Below are 25,933 nucleotides of genomic sequence, written 5' to 3'. Positions count from 1 at the left end.
CTGGGCAGATCAGTTCATAGCACCCTGGTAAAGCAGTGTTGTGAAGCTGAGAGGGATCTGGGACAACAGCCAGTTCCCCCAGAAGCAGCAAGCTTTGTAGGGAATGTGCTCTAGAAATCACCATTTCTGAAACTGCACATCTTGGAAGAGGAATATGTAGCCAAGCTCAAAGCAAAGGTATTTGGAGAATTGAAATCTTGCATGCCAGGAGACCTTGATCCTATAACCTCAGAAGCAGATCTGGATCCAGTCAAATTGAGGTCAGATTCTGATCAACTTCTCCACAGTCAGTAGAAGAAAAAAGCAACTTGATATCTGAGTCATATGTTTGGACACTAAAGATGACATTCAAGGGGATACTTAAATTCTAGGCATAGTAAATATATAGTAGATAGGGGTTGTTGCTTAAGTCAGTGCTTCTCAAGCTTTTAGATGCACACCAACCCCAGAGGGTGAAGATGGGGACATCTGAGTGTCTGCATTTTTTTTGGTACTAGGATTTGAACCCAGGAGTGCTTAACCACAGCAATATCCCCAGCCCTTTTTAGTTTTTATTCTGAGACGGGGTCTTGCTAAATTGCTTAGGGCCTCACTAAGTTGCTGAGGCCAGTCTACTGCCTGCAACTCTACTGCCTCAGCCTCCCAAGTAGCTGGGATTACATGCCTTTATCACCATGCCCAGCAGGTGTCTGTGTTTCTAACTTGCTCCATGCTGATGCCTATGGTTCACAGGTCATATGTTAAGTAGCAAGACCTTAGAGATAGGATGCAGATGACCCTCAACTGATGCTAAAAGAAATCTGAAATAAATTGGGGCTCAGTTGCAGAACACTTGTCTAGCAGGCACAAGGCCCTGGGTTTGAGACCCAGCACAGACGGAAGGAAAAGAAGAGAAGGAAAGGACCCATCCAAAAATGTGAACATGTTCAACTTATAACGCTACACTTGGGCTCCTTCCCTAAAGCCCTTTCTGCTAGCTGCCCAAGGAATCACCTTTGTTGTCATGTATCATTCCCTTCCCTTCTGGAATAGTTCATCTTCTTAGAATATAAGAAGGATACACCAACCCTTGGCAGTTCATGAAATTTAAGATCTGACCCGCCAGGGATGGATGGGAGGCAGGACAAATCAGGAGATCTCAGTAGCACAAGCTTTGAGACCTCCTCAGGATGTACCACAACACACCAGAATTCTCAAGTTTCAAGTTTTGGTCAGGTGTTTTATCTTCAAGCTCTAACATAAATGAAGTAAATTTGTGTCTGTCATACCTTTTTTACCCCTTGTATGGCATTCCTTGATGTTAATTTTTTTTGAGGGTGGGGGACTGGGGATTGAACCCAGGTGCACTTTACCACTGAGCTATAGCCTCACCCATTTTTATTTTTTGAGATAGGGTCTCCCTAAATTGCCCAGGCTGCCCTCCAACTTGCAATCCTCTTGCTTTAGCCTCGCAAGTCTCTGGAATTACAGGTGTGCACCAGTGTGTTCGGCTCTTAATATTAATTTTAACTTGCTTTTATATATGTATAAGTGTGTGTATGTGTGTGTGTGTATGTGTGCATGTGTGTATGTATGCGCATACCTAGGGGAAAAGAAGATGGAAGTGAAATGGCATAATGTGACTTCCCCAAAATAGATTATTAAAAAGTCCCTGGTATAACACTCTTAGGACATTTAAAATACTCTACATTATATGTGTTGGCCAACATGTGTTTGGGATTTATAACTAAAATGTTCTCTGTGAGCAGGAGTGATCTTTATATCTTCACAAAATAAGCTTGGCTTTTATTTGATTTTAAAAAATACTAATTGCTGTATTTCAAAGGGCTGTTTTTAGACAGAGTTTCTCCCTAATCATAGGGATATGTGTCTGGAAATAGCCTCAATAGAAGAATTCAGGATTGGGGCAATAAAATGATGAGTAAGAATCTGGGTTTCCTTCTTTTACTTACTAAATGTTAGTCAACTAATTTTTCTAAAGCTCAATCATGTCTTTGGCATCAGAGCAAGTGTCAAGTTTCTTATAAATTTGTTTTGATGGTTAAATAAAATTCACATAAAATGCTTTTTTTTTTTAAAGAGAGAGAGAGAGAGAATTTTTAATATTTATTTTTAGTTCTCGGCGGACACAACATCTTTGTTGGTATGTGGTGCTGAGGATCGAACCCGGGCCACACGCATGCGAGGCGCGCTACCGCTTGAGCCACATCCCCAGCCCATAAAATGCTTTTGAACCGCTTTGAAAAGTTAACTGTTTGTGTTATAACTATTCTTATGGAACTTGAGACTTCCTGAGAACAATAGGGGGGAGTTTGAAGGCAAGAAATAAATATGAAACTACTTAAATTCACTAAAATATAATGATAAAGACAAAAACCAATAAAAATATATCAACAATGTCTTACATTTCTTTTTTTTTTTTTTAAAGAGTGAGAGAGGGGAGAGAGAGAGAGAGAGAGAGAGAGAGAGAATGAGAGAATTTTTAACATTTATTTTTTAGTTCTCGGCGGACACAACATCTTTGTTTGTATGTGGTGCTGAGGATCGAACCCGGGCCGCACGCGTGCCAGGCGAGCGCGCTACCGCTTGAGCCACATCCCCAGCCCACATTTCTTAAATTAGTAATAATGAGTACAGTTCTAACACCTCCATTTATCATTTTTTGTACACATATTTTGTACGCCTTCAGGATTTTTACTTCTTTAGAGTTTCAACAGAATATTTTAAATTTTGTTTGGCTTTGTGCCAGCTAATCTGCATGCTATAAGATGTTTGATTCCTGAGTCTGACTCTCTCCAAGTGTCCAAAGCTTTGTTGTTTGATTTTAAGAGACTGAAGCTTTTCTTCTCCTAGACACTGCCCTTGGTTCTATTTCTTTCACAGAGAGGGAGATGACTTGGAGGGTTAGAGTAGAAAAGGCTTTGGGTAACAGTATTGACCCCACAGGGCTCCACTGGACCCCTTTACTGCCCAGGAGCATCCAACCCTAGCCCTGGCAGTTGCTGTCCTGCTTATACACCGTGAGCACAGAACTACTGGGCATGTGTATGCTGTGTTGTTTTAAATATATTCTATTATCTATGCCAGAGTGATTTTTTTTTGTTGTTGTTATTTACCTTTATAGTGCTGCTCATTGAACCCAGGGCCTTGCACATGCTAGACAAATGCTCTACCACTGAGCTACACATCAGCCTCCATTCTTTTTAGAAACAACTTAGCTTTCCACCTGCCCATCAATTTTCTGCCTTGCATATGCCACTGCCAATAAAGAAGTCCTGGCTGCACTGCCTTCCCTGGCCATCAGGTCTCTGGGGCCTTTGGAAGATCCGTCCTGGGCCCTCCACTCTGTGATGAATACTCACTCCCTGTCCCACACAAACTACTTGACCAAACTGGTGGCCCAAGCTTGCTGGGCTAGTAAGGAGCCAGATGGTAGCTTCAAGCCTGAGCTTAAACACATGTTATACATATAATATACAAACACATATTATATCCAAACATATAAGTATATACTTTAAATATTATGTATTAGGGGCTGGGATTGTGGCTCAGTGCATGAGGCACAGGTTCAATCCTCAGCACCACATAAAAATAAATAAATAAAAATAAAAGTATTGTGTGTCCATCTACAACTAAAAAAAAATTTAAGATATTATGTATTAAATATATGTATAGTCTAAAAATGGTATTTCCTCTTTTTTCCAATAACCACAACAGGAATGACTGGCCACTCCTATAAAAGCTGGATATTTTCAGAGTACCAAAGTGGCATCTACACAAATTTACATATATTAGAATATCATTCAGAGAATACTCACATCATGGTTGAGAAGGGATTACTGCCTCTTTTTTTTTTTTTTCCGCATCCCCAAACTCAGGTACTCAATTTAAAGATCTTATTAGAATTGAATCCTGCTCTTATTATAGAAAGAAACAGAACCTGATGGAGAGAAATAGGAAATGAAAAAGTCAAGACTTGAAAAGGAAATCGGTGGAAAAAACTTTTATGTTCCTTCATGTTTTTATCTAAAGAAACTGACTCCCAAAGTACGAAACCCGGAGGAAATAAATAAGGCAAGTATCGATTTTGGGGGGTGATTAGGCCTTCCTTGGCAATCCCCCACTTTATTGAAGATGTTGCTACTTGTACATTTGAAGGATTTTTTTCCTTGGGTGAGACAGGCATTCCTTGGCCGCCTTGGAGTCGGGATTCAAGATCTGCTGATTCAGGGAGCTGCTCTTGGCCACCACAATCTCATCTACAGTCACAAGCTGCAGCACTGCTTCAGCCACTGCTTGAAGTCCTTGGGCTTTGGCCATTAGGGTGTCCCACACCCCCTCCTGGGCCACATTTATTATCCCTTCAGTTCCAACTCCAATTAAAAAGTTCCCAGCCTGGTGAATTCCACTCATTTCTGCCATCACCTGTGAAACACCTAAGCCTGCATTCTCTGCCAAGGTTTTAGGAAGAGACCTCAGGGCTTGGGCAAATGCTAGGAATGCTGGACCGTTTGGCCCTTCCAATTTGCTTCCTTTATCGGAGAGCGTTCTGGCCAGGGCCATCTCCACAGCGCCAGCTCCTGGAAGCAGTCTGGGATCTTGACACAGCTGGAAATAGGCATCAATGCCATGGTAGACAGCCTGTTCTGCACCCCGCAGCCCCTCAGCTGTGGCACCCCTGAGGACCAACGTGAGGGCGGGGGTGCCCACAGATTCGCACTCAAATAGCACAGCCACACCGTTTACCAGCTCCTGTCTGTAAATCCGATGGCATCTCCCTGGCTCCAGGGGAGGAAGCAGATAAGTTAGCAGGGGGGTGCCCAGCACCTCACTCAGATAAGCCACCTCCTTCCGGGACTTGGCTTGAATCACCATGATGCCATAATTGTCGGCCAGGATGAGGGCTTTCTTATCAATGTCCCCCCATACCACTGCCACATTAATACCCCCAGCTGCCAGCTGGGCTACTTGCTTTTCTAGTAATTGATCGCTTTCTGTCATAAATTTAGTTAGGTCATTGGGGTTAGAGAGATGGGCAGTTGCTGGTGCATTTGGGTTGGCAGGACCAAAGGGACAAACAAACAGAGCCACTCTGGCACCAGTCAACACTGCAGTCATTTGACCACAGGGTTCTCCGGATATTGCTAACCCTGGGAGGAGGTGCGAATCCTTCAGGGTCCCTCCACGCAGTGTGCACACTCCAACGCGCTCAGGCTTGAAGCTACCATCTGGCTCCTTACTAGCCCAGCAAGCTTGGGCCACCAGTTTGGTCAAGTAGTTTGTGTGGGACAGGGAGTGAGTATTCATCACAGAGTGGAGGGCCCAGGACGGATCTTCCAAAGGCCCCAGAGACCTGATGGCCAGGGAAGGCAGTGCAGCCAGGACTTCTTTATTGGCAGTGGCATAGGCCTCCCGGAGCTGGGTGCGAGGAAGCCCTGCCCTCAGGAGGTGCTCAGCCTGCTCCAGCAGGGCTTCTATCAGGAGAACCACGAATGCGGTGCCGTCCCCACTGTTTTCTGCCTGTGTTTGGGCTGCTTCTCGGACAAACCTGGCTGCTGGGTGCTCCAGCTGCAGGGCCCTGAGGATGGCAGCAGTGTAGCCCGTGCACACAGTTTCCCCATTGTCTGTTACTAGGAACTTCTGCCGGCCTTGGGGGCCATAGCAAGGCCGGATGACACTGGCCAGGGTCTGGATTGCAGCTGTGCTGCTCAGCAGGTTTTCTCGTACCCCTCCTGGAGTTCTTTGGCTGTCCTCCAGGCTGGGCCCCAGCCTCTTAGGTAGTTCCAGGGCTGGAAGGACTCTGCTGCCCATGGCCTGGAAGAGGGGACCCCGTGGTCTGTAGAGATGCTCTAGAGACAGCAGTGGTCTTTGAAGCTACTCTGGGGCTCAGTGGAAGCAGGAATCAAATGCCCATTACCTGATATGTGAAGAAGTCAACCTGGAGAGGCACTCTGGCTCAAGTCCAAGCATGATCTGCAGGAAGCTCAGTCCTAAAACCACCCCCAAAACTGATTCTGTAAGGGAGCTGGGCTCTTGGGGCTTCTGACGCTCAGTAGCTGAAATGGGATCTTTAATTGATGAAATCACAAAGTGGCAAATGGAACTAGTGGTAGGGAATGAGGTCACAGAAGGACGGTTAGAATTGGGAGGCCCTACTGGCAGGCAATAGCCAGATCTTATTGTCCAGCTGTGGGGTCCACATACAAGGCCAGTGTCATCCAGCCTTGCTCCAGACCCCAGAGTTTCTTATAAGCTGGGGCAACAATGAAGAGGAAATGAGACAAAAATACCTACCCATTTCAGATTCCCAGCAGCTCTGGGGGCTCTTTTATTTGTTTTTGAAGGATAACAAAGAGATGGTGTCTGTGTTTTGTTGTTTTACTTTCTTTTGGAGAGCTGTGTAACTCTAGTCGTGTTTTGCTGTCTGCCTGCTTTGCCTTTTTGGCTATCTTATCAGCATGTGCCTGTTTAATCAGGTTCCTTCAGGTGTCTGTGGGTCTGCTGGCCTTTAAGGTTGCCTGTGGGAGGCGGCAACAGTGTATGTACCTGTGCAGCAACTGCCAGTGCCAGTGATGTCTCTGAGCTGGAACAGGCAGCTCACAAAGGAGGGGAAGATGCTGACAGCCTACAAGTCATAAAAATAGAAATGGCTCCAGAGGGTCAGGGTGGTGGAAGACCAGCAAGACCCGAGTGGTAGCCCTGAGGCGGAAATGCTAATTGCCCTTCTTACCTTCAGCCCTTGGGATTTAAGTCCCTGTGGGCTGGGGCTGCAGCTCAGTGGTGGAGTGCTTGCTTAGCATGCACCAAGCCCTGGGTTCAATCCCTGATAACACACATACACACACACACACACACACACACACACACACACCAAAACTGAAAGAGTTCTTGGGTTCCATCCCACCAGTGCAAAAACAAACACCCAAGCAACCACACAAAATAAAGGCAAACAACAAAAACAAAAACTAGACAAAACAATCTGGGCTGGGGTTGTGGCTCAGCAGTAGAGCACTCGCCTAGCACGTGCAGGGCCCTGGGCTCAATCCTCAGCAACACATAAAAATAAATAAAAATAAAAAAACCCCAACAATGTAGGTCCCTTCCTTTCACGTCCTGTCTTTCCTCCTCCTCCCTTTCCTCATACAGAATAATGATGCATCTTTAATTTAACCAATGTTTCTGTAGTGCCACTGTGTTCAGCACAATGAGAAATACAAAGATAGGAACTTAGAAACTATCAGTGAAACAGATTTGAACCTAATGAATCCAGCATTTGATGGGGGTTAAGGAGAGTACCAGGTGGGACTGATGAACACATCTATCCATTGAGTTAGGGGAAATCGCCCATTTTTCATTTGGAGAAAATTCTGTTCACTTTGTTTATTGGCCAACGTTCTAAGAAAAAATAGGGCTCTGAAACTGACGACACTTTCCAGGGGTAATGAATGATAGGATGGTGGGTATTAGTTTAATATTTCCACAGAGGAAATGACCGCAAGAAAGAAAAGGAAACATGCCATAATGAAAGTTCAATACAGCTAAGGTTAAAAAGGAGATCATTTTGGAGGGGAAAAAACATTTTTCTCTGAAAATTTGATTGCTTTTGTAAGATCATTAATTATAATTTTTAAAAAAGTATTTAGAGGGACTGGGATTGTGGCTCAGTGGTAGAACACTTGCCTTGAATGTGTGAGGCATTGGGTTCGATCCTCAGTACCACATAAAAATGAATAATAAAGGTATTGTGTCCATCTACAGCTAAAACATTTTTTAAAAAAGTATTTAGAAAGTAAAGGTCACTTGGGATCCCAACCTGGAGATAACTATTTTTATTTTTTGATGAACATTTTTACTTTACATGTATTATATGCATGCATAGGTAACAATTTTAAATAAGTAGACTGACACATGTATGCTATTTTGTAATTCTTTTCTTCACAACATTATCCTGGCTCAGAGAATGTTTCTAGAAAAATATTATTTTGTCTGAAGACCATGGACAACTATTTAGATCTCTGCCCCACCCACTTTTGTTTTCAGTACTTGGGAATGAACCTAGGGGTACTTTCCATTGAGCTCCATCCTCAGTCTTTTTTATTTTGAGACAAGGTTGCCCAGGCTGACCTGGAGCTTGTGGTTTTCTCTCAGCCTCCCGAGTCACTGAAATTTTAGGCATGCCACATACCTGGTTTGACTTCTTTTGATTTTGGATACTCCACTAAAAACATGTCCAGGTTTCTGAAAGCCTGTGATAGCACCAGGTTACAAAGGTTGGTAATGAGGCAAAGATGACTTGCTGGTTTTATAGAAATGTAAAATGTATCGACCAACACAAAATGTAGCAGAGTACACATGTATACATTGTCTATAAAGATACAGTTTCTTTCTTTTTTTTTTAAAGAGAGAGTGAGAGAGGAGAGAGAGAGAGAGAGAGAGAGAGAGAGAGAGAGAGAGAGAGAGAGAGAGAGAGAATTTTTAATATTTATTTTTTAGTTCTCGGCGGACACAACATCTTTGTTGGTATGTGGTGCTGAGGACCCAACCCGGGCCAAACGCGTGCCAGGCGAGCGCGCTACCGCTTGAGCCACATCCCCAGCCCAAGACACAGTTTCTTTCTTTCTTTGTAATAGACACTTCTGTAAAAGATGGTTTAGCTCTCTAACATTTTCATATCCAATCCACTTATTGTACAAAGTTGACTAATTGGGAAACGAAAGCAGATAACTGTCACTGTCTCCACTGGGCTTAGAGGGTGGGTATAGGCAGTTAATTGGGCCCTTTCCTTACCAGCAGTGAGAGCTGTGATTGGAGAAGGCACAAGGTGTAGCCACAACCAGGGGAACACTGAACCGTCTTCATGCGGAAAGCAGAGGTGAAGGATGGAAGTGAAGTCTTAAATAAGAACTGAAGAAAATGGGGGGAAAAAGGAGGAACTGGTCAGATGAAAAGAAGAGCATAGGGCAGTACAGTAAAGTTTGTAGTCCATCAAACGTAGTCCTGAAGATTGCAGCTGGTAAGGAGGAAGCAGGTGGGGCGGGGGAGGCAAGCACTTTTTGGAGGGTGGAGGGACTCTCCACCCATTGAACCAGGCCAAGTAATCTATATTCCACCTGAAGGGTTGTGGGTGAGGTCTAGACTGTTTCTCATGCAAGAGTGTTCAACTTTATGTATGATTCTATCCTGTGTGACCATAGAGCACAGAAGAGAGTGATCCTCTTAGCATTGTCAGTGAACACCGAAGACAGCTGATCTCGTCAATTAGGCCCCAAACTGTGTTTGTTGGACTGATTTTTTTGATGTCTTTCTACACAGATCAAACCAACCACAGAATTACCAAATCTCAATTTTACTTTTTACTTTGTGGATATTGTCATTATTAAATTCACTTTGGAGGGTTTTATTCATCCTTCAGGTATATAGATTAGATGTAAAACAAATATAAACAATTTTTCATGCCAGGAAGAGTCTACATATGGTTAGGCCATTATATACATTTTAAAATATCAATCAATCAATCTATCTATCATCTTTCATAATCTAGGCATTGGGGCACTTCTGGGGATGGAACCCAGGGCCTCCTGCATATGAGGCAACTGCTCTATCACTTAAGCTACATCCCCAGCCATCTTAATAATATATATTTTTATCTGCTAAGATGTGTAAGCATTATTATAGGCTGCTTGGCAGTTTACTGGGCTGAATGATTTCCCTCCAAAAATTCATGTCCTTGCTGCAACCTCTGAATGTGACCTTATTTAGGAATAGAGTTCTTTGTGGATATAATTAATTAAGATGATTAACCCCCAGGGTTGGGATGCACACCAGCCACTAAGAGAAAGGCATGGAAGAGAGTCTTCCTCAGAGCCTGCTGGAAGAAACCAGTTCTATGGATACCTAATTTGGATTTCTGGCACCTGGAACTATAAGAGAATAAATTTCTATTGTCTTCAGCTACCCCAGTTTGTGGCACTTGGGGATGGTAGCCCCTAGGAATTTAATACAGTGACTTGAGTGCCTAAAAAGATGATGAGCATAAGGAAAGGAGTGGAAGAGGAGAGCGGGAGACCTCGTCACTTGAGAACTTCTAGTCTATTACACTTGCCAGCAGAATGTTTTCTGTACCACCCTATTGTGAATAGACACAGACATCAGCTCTGGCTTCCCTAAATTATGGTCTTGGACACAATGGATGTAATTTTTTTATTATTATTATCATTTTATTTATTACTGTTAATGTTTAAAATATAAATGACATTATTTAATATAAAAATCAAAAGTTTCTTCAATTGATAAAAGAAGTCCACATTAATTAGACAATTCATTATTGGTGTTATCTTTTTTTAATTTTTTAATATGTTCCAATTAGTTATACATGACAGCAGAATGCATTTTGATTCATTGTACACAAATGGAGCATAACTTTTAATTTCTCTGGTTGTACATGATGTGGATATAAGTATTTAATCTATTTGCATGTTTTTCTATGATTATTTTCTCATTGCCTCCTTGTCCTTTTTGTTTATCATATTATACTCCTGCCAGGCTTAAAGTAGAGACCCTCAGAGAGCAAGACTCATAAGAAGCACTGCACAATTCCACTTATGCTTCATACTCTCATACTCAAATAAATTTTGAAGATTATTGTTCTGTTTGTTTTTTTCTCAGTTTCTTTAAGTTTTCCATCTCAAGGGTAAAATATATACATTACTGAAGTTTCTTTTTCTTTTTTTTTTAAAGAATTTTAATATTTATTTTTTAGTTTTCGGCGGACACAACATCTTTGTTTGTATGTGGTGCTGAGGATCGAACCCGGGCCGCATGCATGCCAGGCGAGCGCGCTACCGCTTGAACCACATCCCCAGCCCCTGAAGTTTCTTTTTCTATTCTTTTTTTTTTTTTTTTTTTTTTTTTTGCGATGCTGGGGATTGAACCCAGGGCTTTGTGAAAGCTATGTAAGCCATTAACACTGAACTATATCCCCAGCAAGGTTCAATTTTAATGCTAAAAATATGAGTGCAAAAATGATAATATCTAGAATTTAAGTTTTTATTTATTTATTTTAGAATTTAAATTTTCACCTATCCTTCCATGGCTGTGAAATTTTGGTTTCAAAAACCAAGAACTACCACAAGAACAGCAATGAATCTTGATGAACTGAAGACTTTTAAGACTTCACGGGAAACCAACAAGAGATGAAAAACATCAGTAGGAAACTGCGGAAGAGCTGCAGGGATAGTTTCATATTCACTAAAAGCAAAACAATAAAGACTGCACTCTAAATAAAAATCATTCAATGACAGTTAATAAGCCTTCAATTAGTAAGACTGGACCTTTCTATGAAGTTTTATTCACTGTCTCTTGTTTGCTAGACTCTCAAATAATCTTCCCTCTTGTTCTTACTGCAAATAAAAGTCCCACATAGTCCCCCACAACATTTAAAATATATATGCAGGGGCTGGGGATGTGGCTCAAGTGGTAGCGCGCTCGCCTGGCATACGTGCGGCCCCGGTTCGATCCTCCAGCACCACATACAAACAAAGATGTTGTGTCCGCCAATAACTAATAAGTAAATAATAAAAAAAATATATATATATGCATACACTTGAAAGAGTCCAATTATTTTACTTGTTTAAAAAGCTTTTTGCTGTTGCATTATAGTTATTTCAACTATTTTAGAAAATTGTTATAAAGTAAAAGTCCCTTGTGATGCAGTCCTTCAGAGGTGATTGTTATTAACAGTTTAGTGAATATCTACCATGTTTTTTAAAATGCACATTTAGAAGGTACTTATTAGAAAGTAGACATTCTATTTTTTTTTTAAATTGCATTTGATCCCTCTTCCAGACACTCATATCTTTCTGACTATATAATCTGAGGAACTTCAGCTACATGATTCCTGGATTTTTGCCATGGAGGTCTCAGAGCTGTATAATTTGGATGATTGAGATGGAAAAACCTCTGGAAAACCTTTATTTGTGTTGAATAAGTATTCCTTGAATCCTTTATCAGCACCATATTTTATTTGCTCTGCCCATGGTAACTTCATGTCAATGAGTTGGCTATGGGCTTTGTGAAAACAGATCCCAGCTCCCTGTATGCTCAGTGGTCAGAGAAATGGAGATGCAAAGCCAGGCTTACTCATACATCAGCCTTTATCTTTCCCGAAGTACCTCTACACACAAGCTCTATTGCTACACTTCCATGCACTCTACCCCATTTCTGCTCTGTCTTTATTTCCTTTTAACTCTCCAGCAGTAGTGACTTGCAATTTGCATATACACATCTACACTTAAATTCTCCCAAGTGTTGAAAAAGTGTATCAAAGTCAATTATTTTGATGTGTAATTTTGTGCAACTGAAACTCACAGTTGAAATGAGTATTCTAATTTCAGTATTGAGGACAGCTGAACATTTGGATCAAGAACCCAAATTTGAAGATGTACTTGTGCAATGTACAGAAATAAATGTAAAAGGGTGAGTTTTTATATTTGTCCTTAATAATAATTAACTTCAAATATACCACATAAGTTTATCAATAATTATATGTTGTATTTCTATATGTAACAGATACTTTAAATTTATAATTTGTATTTACCATACCAGCCCTCTCTCCCAGTCCCAAAGTTCATCTATCTGTAAATTTAGTAAACTTGAAAAAACCTGCAAGGATTAAACTCTGAAGGATTAAAATGTCTATTTTACTATGTTCCTCATTTTGGCCATTAGGGGAAAAAAAAACCCAAAACCCTATAGTTTCAATTTCAATAGGCTCTGGAAATCAAAGTGTGTATAATTTTCCCAAGTAGGAAACACAGTTCAAAGTTAATGTACTGGCTATTGGGAGGTAAAGGTGGCAACAACACTGTGGAAAAGAAGCATATACTATTTTACCTTTCACAGTGCTGGGAAGGTGGAAGGAAAGCGCGCGGGGGGCCCAGGGTAGGTGCCTACAGGGGGACAGTTTACCCCAGTCCTTCCAAAAACGGCTGATTGGTCTTAACAGTCCCCTAGTCCCAACGTGCAGTTTCCACTCCCTGTGGTGACGAGCAGGGACTGGAAAGCAGGAGAGAGCACTGTGCAGACCTTCTCCGTCAGGACAGTCCCTGCGTGGCTGTGCGCCTCGGGCTCCTCCAGCCGGCTCTGCCTTTCCGGAGGAGGTCTCGGAGACACTGGGGTCTTAGTCCCTCCGGCACAACACACTGAACACGAAAACCTCATCGTGTGTTTCAGCGTTTTATTTGCCAAGTTGTTGAGCTTCTTTTTGTCTGACAGCTTTATAAGCCCTCTCTGGATTTTTAAAAATGACGCTATAACCTCGCACTCTCAGCGCAACTGCACCGTAACCAACTTGCACCACGTTTCTTCTGCACAGCCGCCTGCGACCATGGACCCCGGGTGACACCGGGCCTGGGGCGCCGGCGGGGGTGCGGAGGCGTCGCGTGCCGGTGTCCCAGGGCCGACCCCGCTGGGCTCCGGATCCCGGACTCAAGTCCGCAGCTTGGCGCCGCCCGAGCCGGGGCGCAGTGGGGCCGCAGCCGCGCGGGCCGGCGCCGCGTCAGAGCGGGCGGGGCGCGGGGGAGGGGCGTGAGGTCACGGCGGCGCGTCCGCGGGCGGCGGCGCGGCGCATGCGCGGAGCCAGCCCCGTGAGTGGCAGCGGGCGCGGGGGGCGGGAGGGGGCCGGGAGCGGGGGCGGGGGCGCGAGCGGCCGTGTGTGGGCGAGACGGCGGCGAGTTTGAGAGGTCTGTGGTGCGGGTCGCCCCGGGGGAGCCGGGCGCGGGCCTCGCGCGACGGCCACGGTGGGGTGTGTGTGTGTGTGTGGTGCACGCACACCCGCAAAACTTCCTCCTCCCCTGCCCCGGAGGGCGAGCGAGTGCGAGCGAGCGTGTGCGCGCGGGCGCGAGCGAGCGGGGGGCCGGCGCTCGCGCCGCCCGGAACCCACCACAACAACTGGAGCAGCTGTCAAAACTTAGCCGCGGCGTCTGACGGGCGGACTGCCGCCGGCGGGGGAGGGGCACCGCCCGCGACCCCCGCCCGGCCGCCCGCCCGCCCGCCCGCCCGTCGCCCCCCTCCGCGGCCCTTTCTCCGCGCGCGGCGGGGGCTGGGGGAGGGGCGCGGCAAGACCCCGGCGCCCCGCCCGCCGCCGCCCGCGCCCCACCCCGCCCCGCCCGCCCCGCACCGCCGCCCGGCCCGGCCCGCCCCGCCCCGCACCGCGGCCCCGCCCGCCCCGCCCCGCACCGCCGCCCCCGCCGGCCCCCGCGCGCCGCGAGCGCGCTCCCGCGCCGATGTGTGTGAGTGCGTGTCCTGCTCGCTCCCCGCGGCCGCCTCTCCCGGTACCTGCTGCTGCTCCCGGGGCTGCGGGAAATGCGAGAGGCTGAGCCGGGGAGGAGGAACCCGAGCAGCAGCGGCGGCGGCGGCGGCCGCGGCGGCGGGAGGAGCCCCCCAGGAGGAGGACCGGGACCCATGTGTCTTTCCTGGTGACTAGGATGTCGTCGGAGGAGGACCGGAGCGCGGAGCAGCCGCAGCCGCCGCCACCACCCCCCGAGGAGCCCGGAGCCCCGGCCCCGAGCCCCGCAGCCGCAGACAAAAGACCTCGGGGCCGGCCTCGCAAAGATGGCGCTTCCCCTTTCCAGAGAGCCAGAAAGAAGTAAGTTGAGCGCGCGGAGCCAGCGGCCGCGGCGGCGCGGGGCGCGGGCTGTCAGGCGCCCGCCCCCGGCCCGGCCCGCGCCCCCGGCCCGCGGGGGTGGCCCGGCGCTGGCGGACGCGGGGTCCCGCCGCCCGCGCCGCGCACTTTACTTTTAGTTCCGCCTCGCGCGCTGCCGCCCGGGGCTGCGCTGCTCGGGGACGGCTCAGTAGACTCCGTGGCCTGGCCGGGCGTCACAGGCACTGCGACGCGCACCCAGGTGGCGCCCTGGCGGGCGGCCGCGGCCCGAGCTGTCAAACGCCGAGGCCCCGGGGTCCCGGGCGGCCGGCGAGAGCGGCCGGAGGAGCGGGCAGGGCCTCCTTTGTCAGCTGGCGGCTCTTGCAACTTTTCCTGAACCAACCTGCCGCTGTTCCTTGGGGTGCGTTAAGAGCCCCGGGCTCCCTCTCCCCCACCCCCGGCGCCCTCCGCCGCCCGAGTGCACGGCCAGGTGAGGGCTACCCGGGCTGCGGAAGCCCGGCCGGTGCCGCGGAAGCCCGGCCGGTGCCTACACGGGCCCGCGGCGGGGAGCTCCTGGACCCGGAGGACGCCGGGCGGCTGTTGCCCGACTTGCAGCCGCGGCTCCAGCGGGACTGGGAGGCGGTTTCAGTCCTTTTCGAGCGTACCTGAGGACCCTGCACCCCAGCCGCCGAGGTGTCTAGGGGTGGTTCTGCAAAATGGCAATTGCGGCAACTTTGCCTGTAAATTAAGAAACCCGTTTTATTGCCAGTGAGTCGCTCAGCTATTGTGGCTCTTCGGGGTGCTGTGGAAGATCCCTGCTTGTCTATCTCGAAGTTGTAGAATGGCGTGTGCTGCTTACTCATTCCATTGTATGATACTCTCATTGAACTGCTGGTCGTGGAGGGGTGCGCTGGGACCTGTGCACGCCAGCCAGCCCGTTGATGGCTAGACTCTGGTTCAGATGCAGTCGTTTAGGAGTAGTATTGTTATGTTTGGTGATTTGGAGTAAAAATAGTAGTGTTACTGAGCAGGGCTGGGGTTGTGGGAACCCCTTAAGTTCCTAACCGAATGTACTTTTTTTTTTTTTTTTTAAACTACAAAATGATTCGGGGCCTTCAGTTGTCTCCATACTTTGTTGCCAGCTCTTACCTAGCTGTAACATGTAACAGATCTTGAGGGAAACAAGCACAGGATGTATCCGTCTTTGTATTAGCTTCTTTGTGATACAAAGTTAGAGTTTGTTTATTATACCACTTGTAATACAATGTCGGATATGAAATACTACCGATATGCCTGCATTAACTAAAATTTGAGAAGGAAGGTGGAGTTTTAAGTAACTGTAGACCTCTCGCCCCTTTTCTGTATTCTTTAAAGTAACATGGGACAAACCATATTAGGATTTTAGTTCAATTGTTTCCCGTTTTTACTGTGTGAAAAATATTTCTTGGTTTCTTATTGAACATGAATTTAAGATCGGGTTTTGTATTTGCATTTAAATTTCTCCTTTAGAAAGAAAGGGTAGTCTTGTCTATGCTGTCAACACTCCTAGCCTCCAAAGAAAGCAAGCATGTATGTACACACATGCACATGCTCTTACTATTGAAATGAGTTCAGTTGTATTAGTGCAAGTCCAGGGAGCACCGAAGGAATGTTGATTTAGTGTATTGACCACTTTCTTATTTTAGTTTTTATCTCATATTATAAGTGAAGAAAAAGGTGGCTTTTTGAGGAGTTGAAAAATTTCCAGAGAATGGTAATGTAATGTAACAATATAAAATATCAAAACTATGGGAAATGTCTTGAGTAATTCTGTGTCTTGGAAAAATCTTTTCCTTTATATTTATTAGCTAGTACGCTATTCTTTTTTTAATATTTATTTTTTACTTATAGGTGTACACAATATCTTTATTTTAAACTTATGAGGTGCTGAGCATCGAACCTAGTGCATCAATCATGTTATGCAAGCTCTCTACCAAGCCTCTCCCCCCACCACCCCAGTACAGTATTCTTATAGGGAAAGTAAGTCTAGTGATAACTTTGGTTCCAATCTTTTAGTGAATTCTTTAAAATTAGGTGGCTTTTCAAGGGCATGGAATCTCCAATTGCTTTAGAATTGTGTGAATGAAAAATAGCATGTGAAATAGAAAGCAAAGAGAAGGTTTTTCACTGTGTCTCCACACCATATTAGAATCCATGCTGAAAAGACCCTGTATTTGGTCAGTGGGCACCCTGAAAGCAAAACTGATGTGTATAACAAATGTGATTTAGGTTTATAATCATGAAATAATGTGAAATTGCAAACAATTCACTGAAGAAATGGAAGTATTCTTTGTGGAATGTAAAAGACAATGGTTTTAAAATGGGCAATGATAATTAGATGGTCACTAACTTAGTGGAATAAGTTACAGAAATAACATGACATTTTTTAAGTAGTGTATTTGTTTTTGGATTAAAAAATAGTAGTGCACTGCCTGTTATGCTTTCCTAGAGGGTGAATTTTTGGCAATTAAATAGAGCATTTTATTGTTTTAACTAGCTTATTTTTGTGTGTATGTGTTTTATCATATTTAAAAAGCTCAGACTAGGGACTAGGGTTGTAGCTCAGTGGTGGAGCACTTGCCTTGCACATGTGAGGCACTGGGTTCCATCCTCAGCACCATATAAAATAAATAAATAAAGGTATTGTGTCCGTCTACAACTGGAAAAAAAAAGCATAGGCTACATACTTACTGACTTTACATTAACTATTTAAAAAATTATGTTTAGTACCTAAAATTAAAATATTTGAAGTTATTAATTTTAGAGGTACAGTTTTAAAAGTGGTACATAAATAGTGATTTCCTCTTGTACAAATGTCAAGTGGAACACTGAAATTTACATTTGTCTTAAAGTTCTCCTCAACTGTAAAGACTATCTAATTATTTGCTTATTTGGAGTAGCTCATAATCTTTTATCAGGTCTTACCACTGGCAAAGTGACTCATGCCAGGGTGAGTACATGTAAGAAGTCTAATGATTTTTCTATTAACAGAACTTTTCCTGAAGCTTTGATTTTATTTTCTCCTTCCTTAGACCATAAATTCACATTACTAAGTTGGGAAGCCAAAGAAACATTCTACTGTATTTCTTACCAAGTTATCAAAGCTGATGTGAGGAATAGAGTGGGGATGGTGCTGTATCAGCAGGTGGTAGGGATAGGATTTGTCAGGCACTGTCCTTGGCCCTTTTTGAGTCAACTGTTTATACCCTGAACCACTGTCTTTTCAGAGGACAGTTATTATATTAGAGAGCTACCTTGAGCATAATTACATGGTTCACATCCCCTCCCCCACCCCTCACCTGCAGTAACTGGGAATAGAACCCAGGGCCCTCATGCATGCCAGACGGCTACTTCCCAGCCCTGGAATAAACTCTCTGATCAGTTTTTTTATGTGTGTGTTTCTCTCTTTAATTTTTTTCTATATTGTTTTGGTCTCCTTTTATCTTTTAATTTCAACAAGTTGATTAATTCCTTCCCACTTTCTCAAAAATCTCTTGTGTTTCTGCTACAGTGGCTATTTTCAGAACAACTTGGCAAGATAAGTTGCAAAAGTTATGGGGATGTGACTCAGTGATAAATGGAGTGACATGGAAATAATTTATTTTATATGATGACCCTTGCATATAAATGTATGCTGGTGGTTATTGTGAAAATATAGTAGAAATACCAATTTTGAAATTAGAATTGGAAGTATCAGTTCTTTACTTGGAGAATTTGAGGGACTTAGGAACAAGTTAAGGACAAATGACACAGCTCTTTTTATACTTCAATATTTTAGAAAAGGCCTATACAAAATATAGAATTATTCTACATTTCTTTTCTTTTTTTTCTTGATACTGAGGATTGAACCTAGGGGTACTTTATCACTGAGGCACATCCCCAGCTCTTTTTCATTTTTTTATATTGAGACAAGGTCTTGCTAAGTTGCTTAGGTCCTCACTGAGTTGCCCAGGCTGGCCTCAAGCTTGTGATCCTCCTGCCTCAACCTCCTGAGTCCCTAGATCACAGGCATGCATCACCACACCTGGGACTTCTGTTGTTTTATGACAGCAGGGATTATGTACGGTGCACAATTGTGAAATGGTTTGAAAAGTCTTATGCTTTCTATTAGCTTGTTCTTAGATCTTTCACGTTACACAGCATGTAAGTTGTGCAGGCACCATGTGCAGGGACGGACAGTCAATTCTTCCAGATTTACTGTGGCAGAGAGAAGTCCTCAAAGATTTAGAGAAGTAGTACTTGAATTAAGCCTTGAGGGATTGCTGAAAGTAGAGTGAAAAGAGAGAGAATATATAGTGGGCATGAAATTATTGAGGAGGGAAGTTACAAAGGTGTTTTCCTGGTGAGTGTAACTAGAAAAGAAGCCTAATATAGGGGATGGTACCACGCCATGATGGTTCTTGAAGATAGACTAATCAGTGTGGGCTTTATTCTGTGGTTCAGACCCTGGGTGACTTGCTCCATGAACCCAATCACAAAAGCGAACACCAGTGAGAGTAGCAGAGGAACCATGCAGCTGAGCCTAGCCCAGCTTGTAAAATCATGAATAAATAAAATGGTTGTTATAATCTATTTTGTGGTGGTTGTTGATCAGCAGTATGTAATAGACACAGACGGCTTGGCTTTATGAGTTAGAGCCTCTAAGAACTTAATATGTGGGATACAAACGATAACAAGCGTACTCTTTTTTGAACTTCTTTTATTTTTTTATTTTTTTTTTTTTTAAGAGAGAGAGAGAATTTTAATATTTATTTTTTAGTTATCGGCGGTCACAACATCTTTGTATGTGGTGCTGAGGATCGAACCCGGGCCGCACGCATGCCAGGCGAGCGCGCTACCGCTTGAGCCACATCCCCAGCCCTGAACTTCTTTTATTGAGATAGTTAAATGAGGCTGTCCTCTGCTTTTGGCCCTTATTTCCCTACAATATTTTGAAATAGAGATAGGTTACTGTTGTTGAGTTAAATGATACTTAAAAATGCAGTTATCTCTGTAGATTGGACTATAATTAGATAATAATAGGAAAATAGCAGAATTAAAATCATCAACATTAAAGAAAGGTATTATTTTACCTTTTTGACTTACTAACAGAGATCTCATATATTTATTTTTCTATATCATGGACTCTGTTGAAAGATCTGGGTTGTATTTCTGAGCCGATTGCCAACAGCAGGGTGTAAGGATTCAGTATGTGTGATAGATAACTTCAGAATAATAGTGACTTGAATTGGGTGTTTAATTCTCTTTCACATCAGATTCTGGAATGTGGGCAGTAGGCTGGTATGGTGCCTCTGCACCACAAAGTCACCAGGGTCTTGTCTCCTATCTTACTACTTAGAGGTTTCTGGAGTATAGCTGTTGCCCTAAGACTGCATAATGGCTTCTAGAGCCCCAGTTATTCTGTCTTGTGTCCCATGAAGCAGATTGGAGGAAGAGGAGACCAAGGGTACACTCTCTGCCTTTGAAAAATACTTCTCAGAAGTGGCATGTTTTAGCTTTTGTGTCATGGCTGGAATCTAGGCACAGTAGCCCGTGTAGCTGCAGAGGAGGCTGGGAGTGCAGTCCCTTTGCTGAGCATGTTGCTGCCTAATATGCAGAGTCTGGTTACTAACTTTGGGAATGGTGAACGATGAAGCAGCTAGAAGTCTCTCCCATGTTGAGCAGTTTATAACATCTAATAGTGATGTTGAACCACTTGGGGTGGCAAATGATTGAAGGCCAGCCCCAGTTGATGGGTAGTGTTTGCAGTGTTCTGTTGAATTCTGAGTCTCTAGTCTATTTTTTTTTTTTTAAGCTGAGGATTGAACCCAGGGCCTTACACATGCTAGGCACACGGTCTGTACCTCCAACCCTAGTTTAGTGAACTCAGCATGGTAAGGATGTAGTAGAAGTGTTTATTTTGTGGAGAATAGATTAATAGTATGTTCCCACTTAAGTAGTACTTTTGTCCCTTTTATTGGGGGGGGGGTTACTCAGGATTGAACTCAAGGGCACTTTTCCACTGAGCTACATCCTCAGCTGTTTGAGACAGGGTCTCGCTAAGTGTTTAGGGCCTTGCTAAGTTGCTGAGGCTGGTCTTGAAATTGTGATTCTCCAGGGGCTGGGGTTGTGGCTCAGCGGTAGAGCACTTGCCTAGCACATGGGAGGCCCTGGGTTCCATCTTCAGCACCACATAAAAATAAGTAAATAAAGATATTGTGTCCAACTAAAAAATAAATATTAAAAAAAAGAAGAAATTGTGATCCTCCTGCCTCAGCCTCCTTTATCACTGGCATATACTATCACGCTCAGCTCCTCTGTGCCTTTTTTATGTACAGTTAAAGTTTTGTAATCTTTTCATTGAAAAATTAATTCTGCTATTCTTTGATTGTTTTTTTTTTTCCTTTAAAAACATCATACCTACATTTCTTATTTTAAAAACTTGCTGATAGACCAGAGTTCCTGTTTTGTGCAGAATAGTCTTAACACTGAAGTTGGGGTGATGTGGAGAAATACTAAGTACTGTTTATGTGTATGTCAGAATCTCTAGATTATGCTGTGGTAAGAAAGAAGTGCAGTTTTTAGTGGCTTCGTCCTCAGGGGTTTATTTCCTGCTTGCGTACGTGTTTGTCATGGGCTGGATTGGCAGCTCTGCTCTTAGCTCTGGAGGCTGAAGGGGGCTCCACTCTGTCCTTCCACCATTGCCAGTATTGGAAAAAGAACATGGTAGATGGTGCTCTGGCTGTTAAAAATAGCACCTAGAAGTGGCACGTCAGTTCTCTTTGTTTCATTGGCTAGAAAAAGTAGTGTTGTAGTACCTGACTTCATGGGGACGAGGAAGTAAAACCCAATCATGAGTCTGGAGAGACAACTGGAAATACGTGGTGAAGAGCACTAATGAACACTAGAGAGGGTAGCCCACAAATTACTTGGCTTTGGAGTATTTTTTGTTACCTATGATTGAATGTGACTGGTAGACTTTTATATTACAGCATTTTAATTAAGGGGTTGTATTTAATATACAATTAAATATAAAAGACATTTTCAGAGCTAGAAATAATACAGGAAGCATAGGGGTTTGACTCTTGATTCTTTCTTTACTGTGCTTCATGCTTTTGTTCTTCATGGTTTTGTTCCATTCATGTAGATGGGAGGAGGGAAGGAATCAGATATTAATATTGCTATATAATGTAATGAGTTATAGGTGACTTAAAAATCTTTTTTCTTTTTCTTTAGGATATGTTCCGTAAGCATATGTTTTTTTCTCAGTCAGGTTTACTTTGTTTTCTATTCGTTGTCCCAGGAACATGTTAGACAAAAGGAACTTACTGAGCATCTATGGTGTACTATACATTGGAGAGACCAAAATAAAACAAGATCCCTTGCTTCAATTCCTCACAAGTCAGTGCATACTAATAATGCAGAACGACATGTTATGGTAGAAGTTTGCATAAAGTGTTGAGGAAATTTAGAGAAGGCAAACCTTATTTTAGGGGGAGTCTTTTAATAAAAAAATGATTATTAGATGTTTATTATAAAATCTTAATACAAATATTGTCAAGGAAGAAAATGAAATTATCAAAAAATTATCCCATGCATATAAGAATATTATTATTATTATTATTTTAGTTACATGTTTTTCTTAAATTTTTATGTGGTGCTTAGGATTGAATCTAGTGCCTCATGAATGCAAGGCGAATGCTCTCCCTCTGAGCCAGAATCCCAGCCCCAAGAATATTATTTTTTATAGCATATTATTCTTTTTTATACAAAGATATAGTATATTTTTATATACATTTTTGGACTATAAGCATAGGTGAACAATTTTATATAGATAGCATCATGTTGTACATTTCTCTTGAATCTGTAATTTCCTCAATAATATTTCATTTCTGTTAAAGCTATTTCACATAATATATTAAGGGTTTTAATTCTTTTATTTGTGGTGCTGGGGATTGAACCCAGGACCTTGTGCATGTAAGGCAAGCACTCTACCAACTGAGCTATATCCCCAGCCTGGATTTTAATTCTTTTACATATCAATTGCAGAAATTTTTTCCAATATCTCCTTTAATCAATTTTCAATAAAAAGGAAAAATATTTAGAAAGTAATGTACATCTATGATTTTAAATATATATTCATCCATACTTCTTTCTAGTAAATTAGTTCACTTTTGGTATTTAAATATATTTACTTATTTTATAGTAGAATGTATTTTGACATATTGTACACAAACGGAGCACACCTCTTCTTCGTCTTGCCGTACATGGTGCGGAGTCACTGCGGTGGTGTGATCGTACATGTATATAGGGTATTCTACCGTCTTCCCATCCCCACAGCTTCACTTCTCCTCTTACTCCCATCTACACAAACCAAAGTTCCTTCGTTCTTCAATATCCCTTTCCCCGCCCCTCTATGGATCAGCATTCGGCCATGAGAGAAAACATTTGGCTTTAGGTTCTTTGGGATTAGCTTATTTCACACAGCATGATATTCTCTAGTTCCATCCATTTACCTGCAAGTGCCATAATTTCATTCTTCTTTAAGGCAGGGTAGTATTCCGTTGTGTATATGTACCACATTTTCTTTATCCATTCATCTCTTGAAGGGTATCTAGGTTGGTTCCACAGTTTAGCTATTGTGAATTAAGCTGCTATAAACAATGATGTGGCTACATCACTGTAGTATGCTGATTTTAAGTCTTTTGGGTATAAACCAAGGAGTGGGATAGCTGGGTCAAATGGTGCATCCATTCCAAGTTTTTTGAGGTATCTCCATGTTGCTTTCCATAGTGGTTGCACCAATTTACAGTCTTATTTTAGGGAGTCTTGATAAATAAAAACAAACTCTCCCAAGAGAACTACTTTAGGAGCAGGGTAGGTAAGAAAATAGAACTTGGCTGGTATATTTTAGACACTTCTAGTGCTTACCAGAAGCTAACCATATTTTAGTAATTATCACATGGCAGAATTGTTAGTTTCAGTTTTATAGATAAAGAAGTTGTTTCAGGAAAGTCACATAGTGAGAGATTGAGTCAGGATTTGAGTCCGACTGACTCTGGCCTTGGCCTTTTAAGAAAAAATCTTGCTAGGTGTAGTGGTGCACATCTGTAATCCTAGTGACTTGGGAGGCTGAGGCAGGAGGATTGCAGTTGAAGGCTAGCCTCGCAATTTACTGAGAACCTGTATGAAAGTAAAAAGGGCTGCAATGTGGTTCAGTGGTTAAACATCCTAGAGGGTTAATCCCTGGTACAAAAAAACAGATAGACAAACAAAAACCAAAAGCCAAAAAACAACAACAACAACAACAACAAAAAACCACACTCATTTTATGTGGCAAAAGAGGAAGGGAAAGTATAAATTGGGATTTTTGATTTTTTACTGCAGACAATAGGTAGGGGAGTCATTGAATGTTAAAAGAGAGGAGAAACATCATGCCTGTATTGGAAAAGCAACCATAAAACTGGAACTTATGTTCTGTCATATGTGATTTTTAAGCATCAAATGAATGACCTCTGATTTTAATTTCCGTCAGCAATAATTTTCAGTGTAATGAAGAATTTTAATTTTAACATGATTTTTATATAAAGCAATCTTGTGCATTTTTCGCCTTACATCTATTCCTTAAATAGTACTTTTTGATGCTGTGCTAAGTGGAATTTTCTTAATTTCACTTAAAATTGTTGCTAGTATATAGAAATACAATTGCTTATTGGTTATGTATTCTGTTATCTTGCTAAACTCACTTATTAGTATTAGTAGTTTTTATAGATTCTTCAGGATTTTCTCCAGACAGGATCATGTCATCAACAGATACCTTTAAATTTATCAGATTCTTAGCTTAAAAATTCCAAACCATGTTTTATCCCAGGACAAACATCTTTCAAGTTCCTCCTTCAGTTATTGTGATTCTTAAGGCCTTTCCTGAATTTCCTGGTCTATGTATTTGTAGTTGGCAATCTAGCAAAGATGAGTCTTTGATGATAAAAAATCACTTAATTTTCTCCCTGAATCAGGTGAGTGTTAAGCAGAAAGACATGTCAGCTAATAGAAGTAAAAAATCTGTGCACAAGTGAATAGTCACACTTCATTTGGAGAAGTTTTATAGTTTTCAAACAGCTGTGTGATATTGGGTAAATGACTTGATTTCTTAGTGCTTCAATTATTCCATCTGCTAAGTAGAATAATAACAGCACCAGTTTCTCAAGGTTGTTGGAATTGACAAGTGACTGTGGACAGTAGGTAGCATGGGGTCCTGTATTTGTATTAAATAGGCACAAGCAGTAAGAGAAGAGATCTGCCCAACTGACTTGTCAGAGCGCAGTGTGGGTTCTATGGAATGTGGTTCTTAATCTCTCTGGAGTTATGGATCCCTTTGGTGTATTCTCTCTTTCAACAGTAGAATATGTACGTGAATCTAGATGTGTAAGTTTTGTGTAATTTGAGAGGATTCAGGGACATCTGATGTGTATCCAGAAGCTTTGACGGGTTCAGGGTTCATAGCCCCTGGAACAAGAGCATTTCTATAAGCAGGAAGTGCTCTGTGATGGAAACTGTCTTGGGTGCAAGATGGGATGAAGTTTCTTTCTCCTCCATGCTGGGTCCTTGAAGGGAGTGTTTAGAAAGCAGACAGTATCATTGCTTTTTCTTCTTGTGAAAACTCTTCATAGATGATGATCTGTTGTGGGCCTTGTCATGTTGCAGCAGACTGTGGCAGGTGTGTGTCAGAAGTGTCTGTTTTGGTTGTGCCGGAGCAGGCCCATGGAAGTATAGTGAGTGGCAGTGAGGTGCTGCACAGACAGCCTTAGGCTGCCTGGATTCAGTACTTCAAGTGCAATTAATAGGAAAGTCCGAGTGGAAACCCCAGTGTTGCAGCGTGAGAGCCGCACTGTCAGAACTCAGCTGAGGAAGGTGGCTGTGCGTGTCTCCAGCTTGAACACAGGGCTTTCAACATTGAGCCCTAGTGACTAGTTTCTGATATTCTTTGGTTTATGTTTTTGTGAGTTTTTTTTTTTTTAAAGATGATGAAGCATGTGAATGTATCCAAGTGTAGACTTTTTTCCTTTTTCCGTCACAGTAATAATTTGTGTCATGAATTGTCCTCCCTTTCTTTTTCTGACCTCATCTCTCCTCTTATTTTTCCTTTGTCTTTAGAATATAGCTCACTTTTTAGCCTCCCTGGCGACCCTTTACTCCTTCCGTCAACGCTTCTTTCTGTTGAGCCCCTTTATCTTCCTCTCCCTTCTCCCTGGGCTGGTGGAACTATTGCTAGAAGAG

General features: G+C 43.1%; 2 protein-coding genes across 2 annotated transcripts in view; one reads left to right on the top strand and one right to left on the bottom strand.

Moving 5' to 3' along the window:
• Positions 1–3,941: 3,941 nt before the first annotated feature.
• CCT8L2 (chaperonin containing TCP1 subunit 8 like 2) lies at positions 3,942–5,811 on the bottom strand (the record flags this gene model as incomplete). The annotated part of the gene is made up of 1 exon (XM_081287337.1): positions 3,942–5,811. The coding sequence occupies one exon, from the start codon at positions 5,809–5,811 to the stop codon at positions 4,141–4,143; it is 1,671 nt and encodes a 556-aa protein (XP_081143463.1). The 3' UTR covers positions 3,942–4,140.
• An 8,391-nt stretch (positions 5,812–14,202) lies between these two features.
• The window catches only part of KMT2C (lysine methyltransferase 2C), a 270,015-nt gene continuing 258,284 nt past the window's right edge, over positions 14,203–25,933 (top strand). The window contains 1 exon segment of the mRNA XM_081287862.1: positions 14,203–14,644. Coding sequence (XP_081143988.1) covers positions 14,484–14,644 — 161 coding nt within the window. The 5' untranslated portion in view covers positions 14,203–14,483.

Source organism: Spermophilus citellus, assembly GCF_964194105.1.
Source record: "Spermophilus citellus genome assembly, chromosome: 3".
Classification (NCBI taxonomy): domain Eukaryota; kingdom Metazoa; phylum Chordata; class Mammalia; order Rodentia; family Sciuridae; genus Spermophilus; species Spermophilus citellus.
The sequence above is the reverse complement of the archived record's forward strand: the minus strand, read 5'-3'. Positions and strand labels throughout refer to the sequence as shown.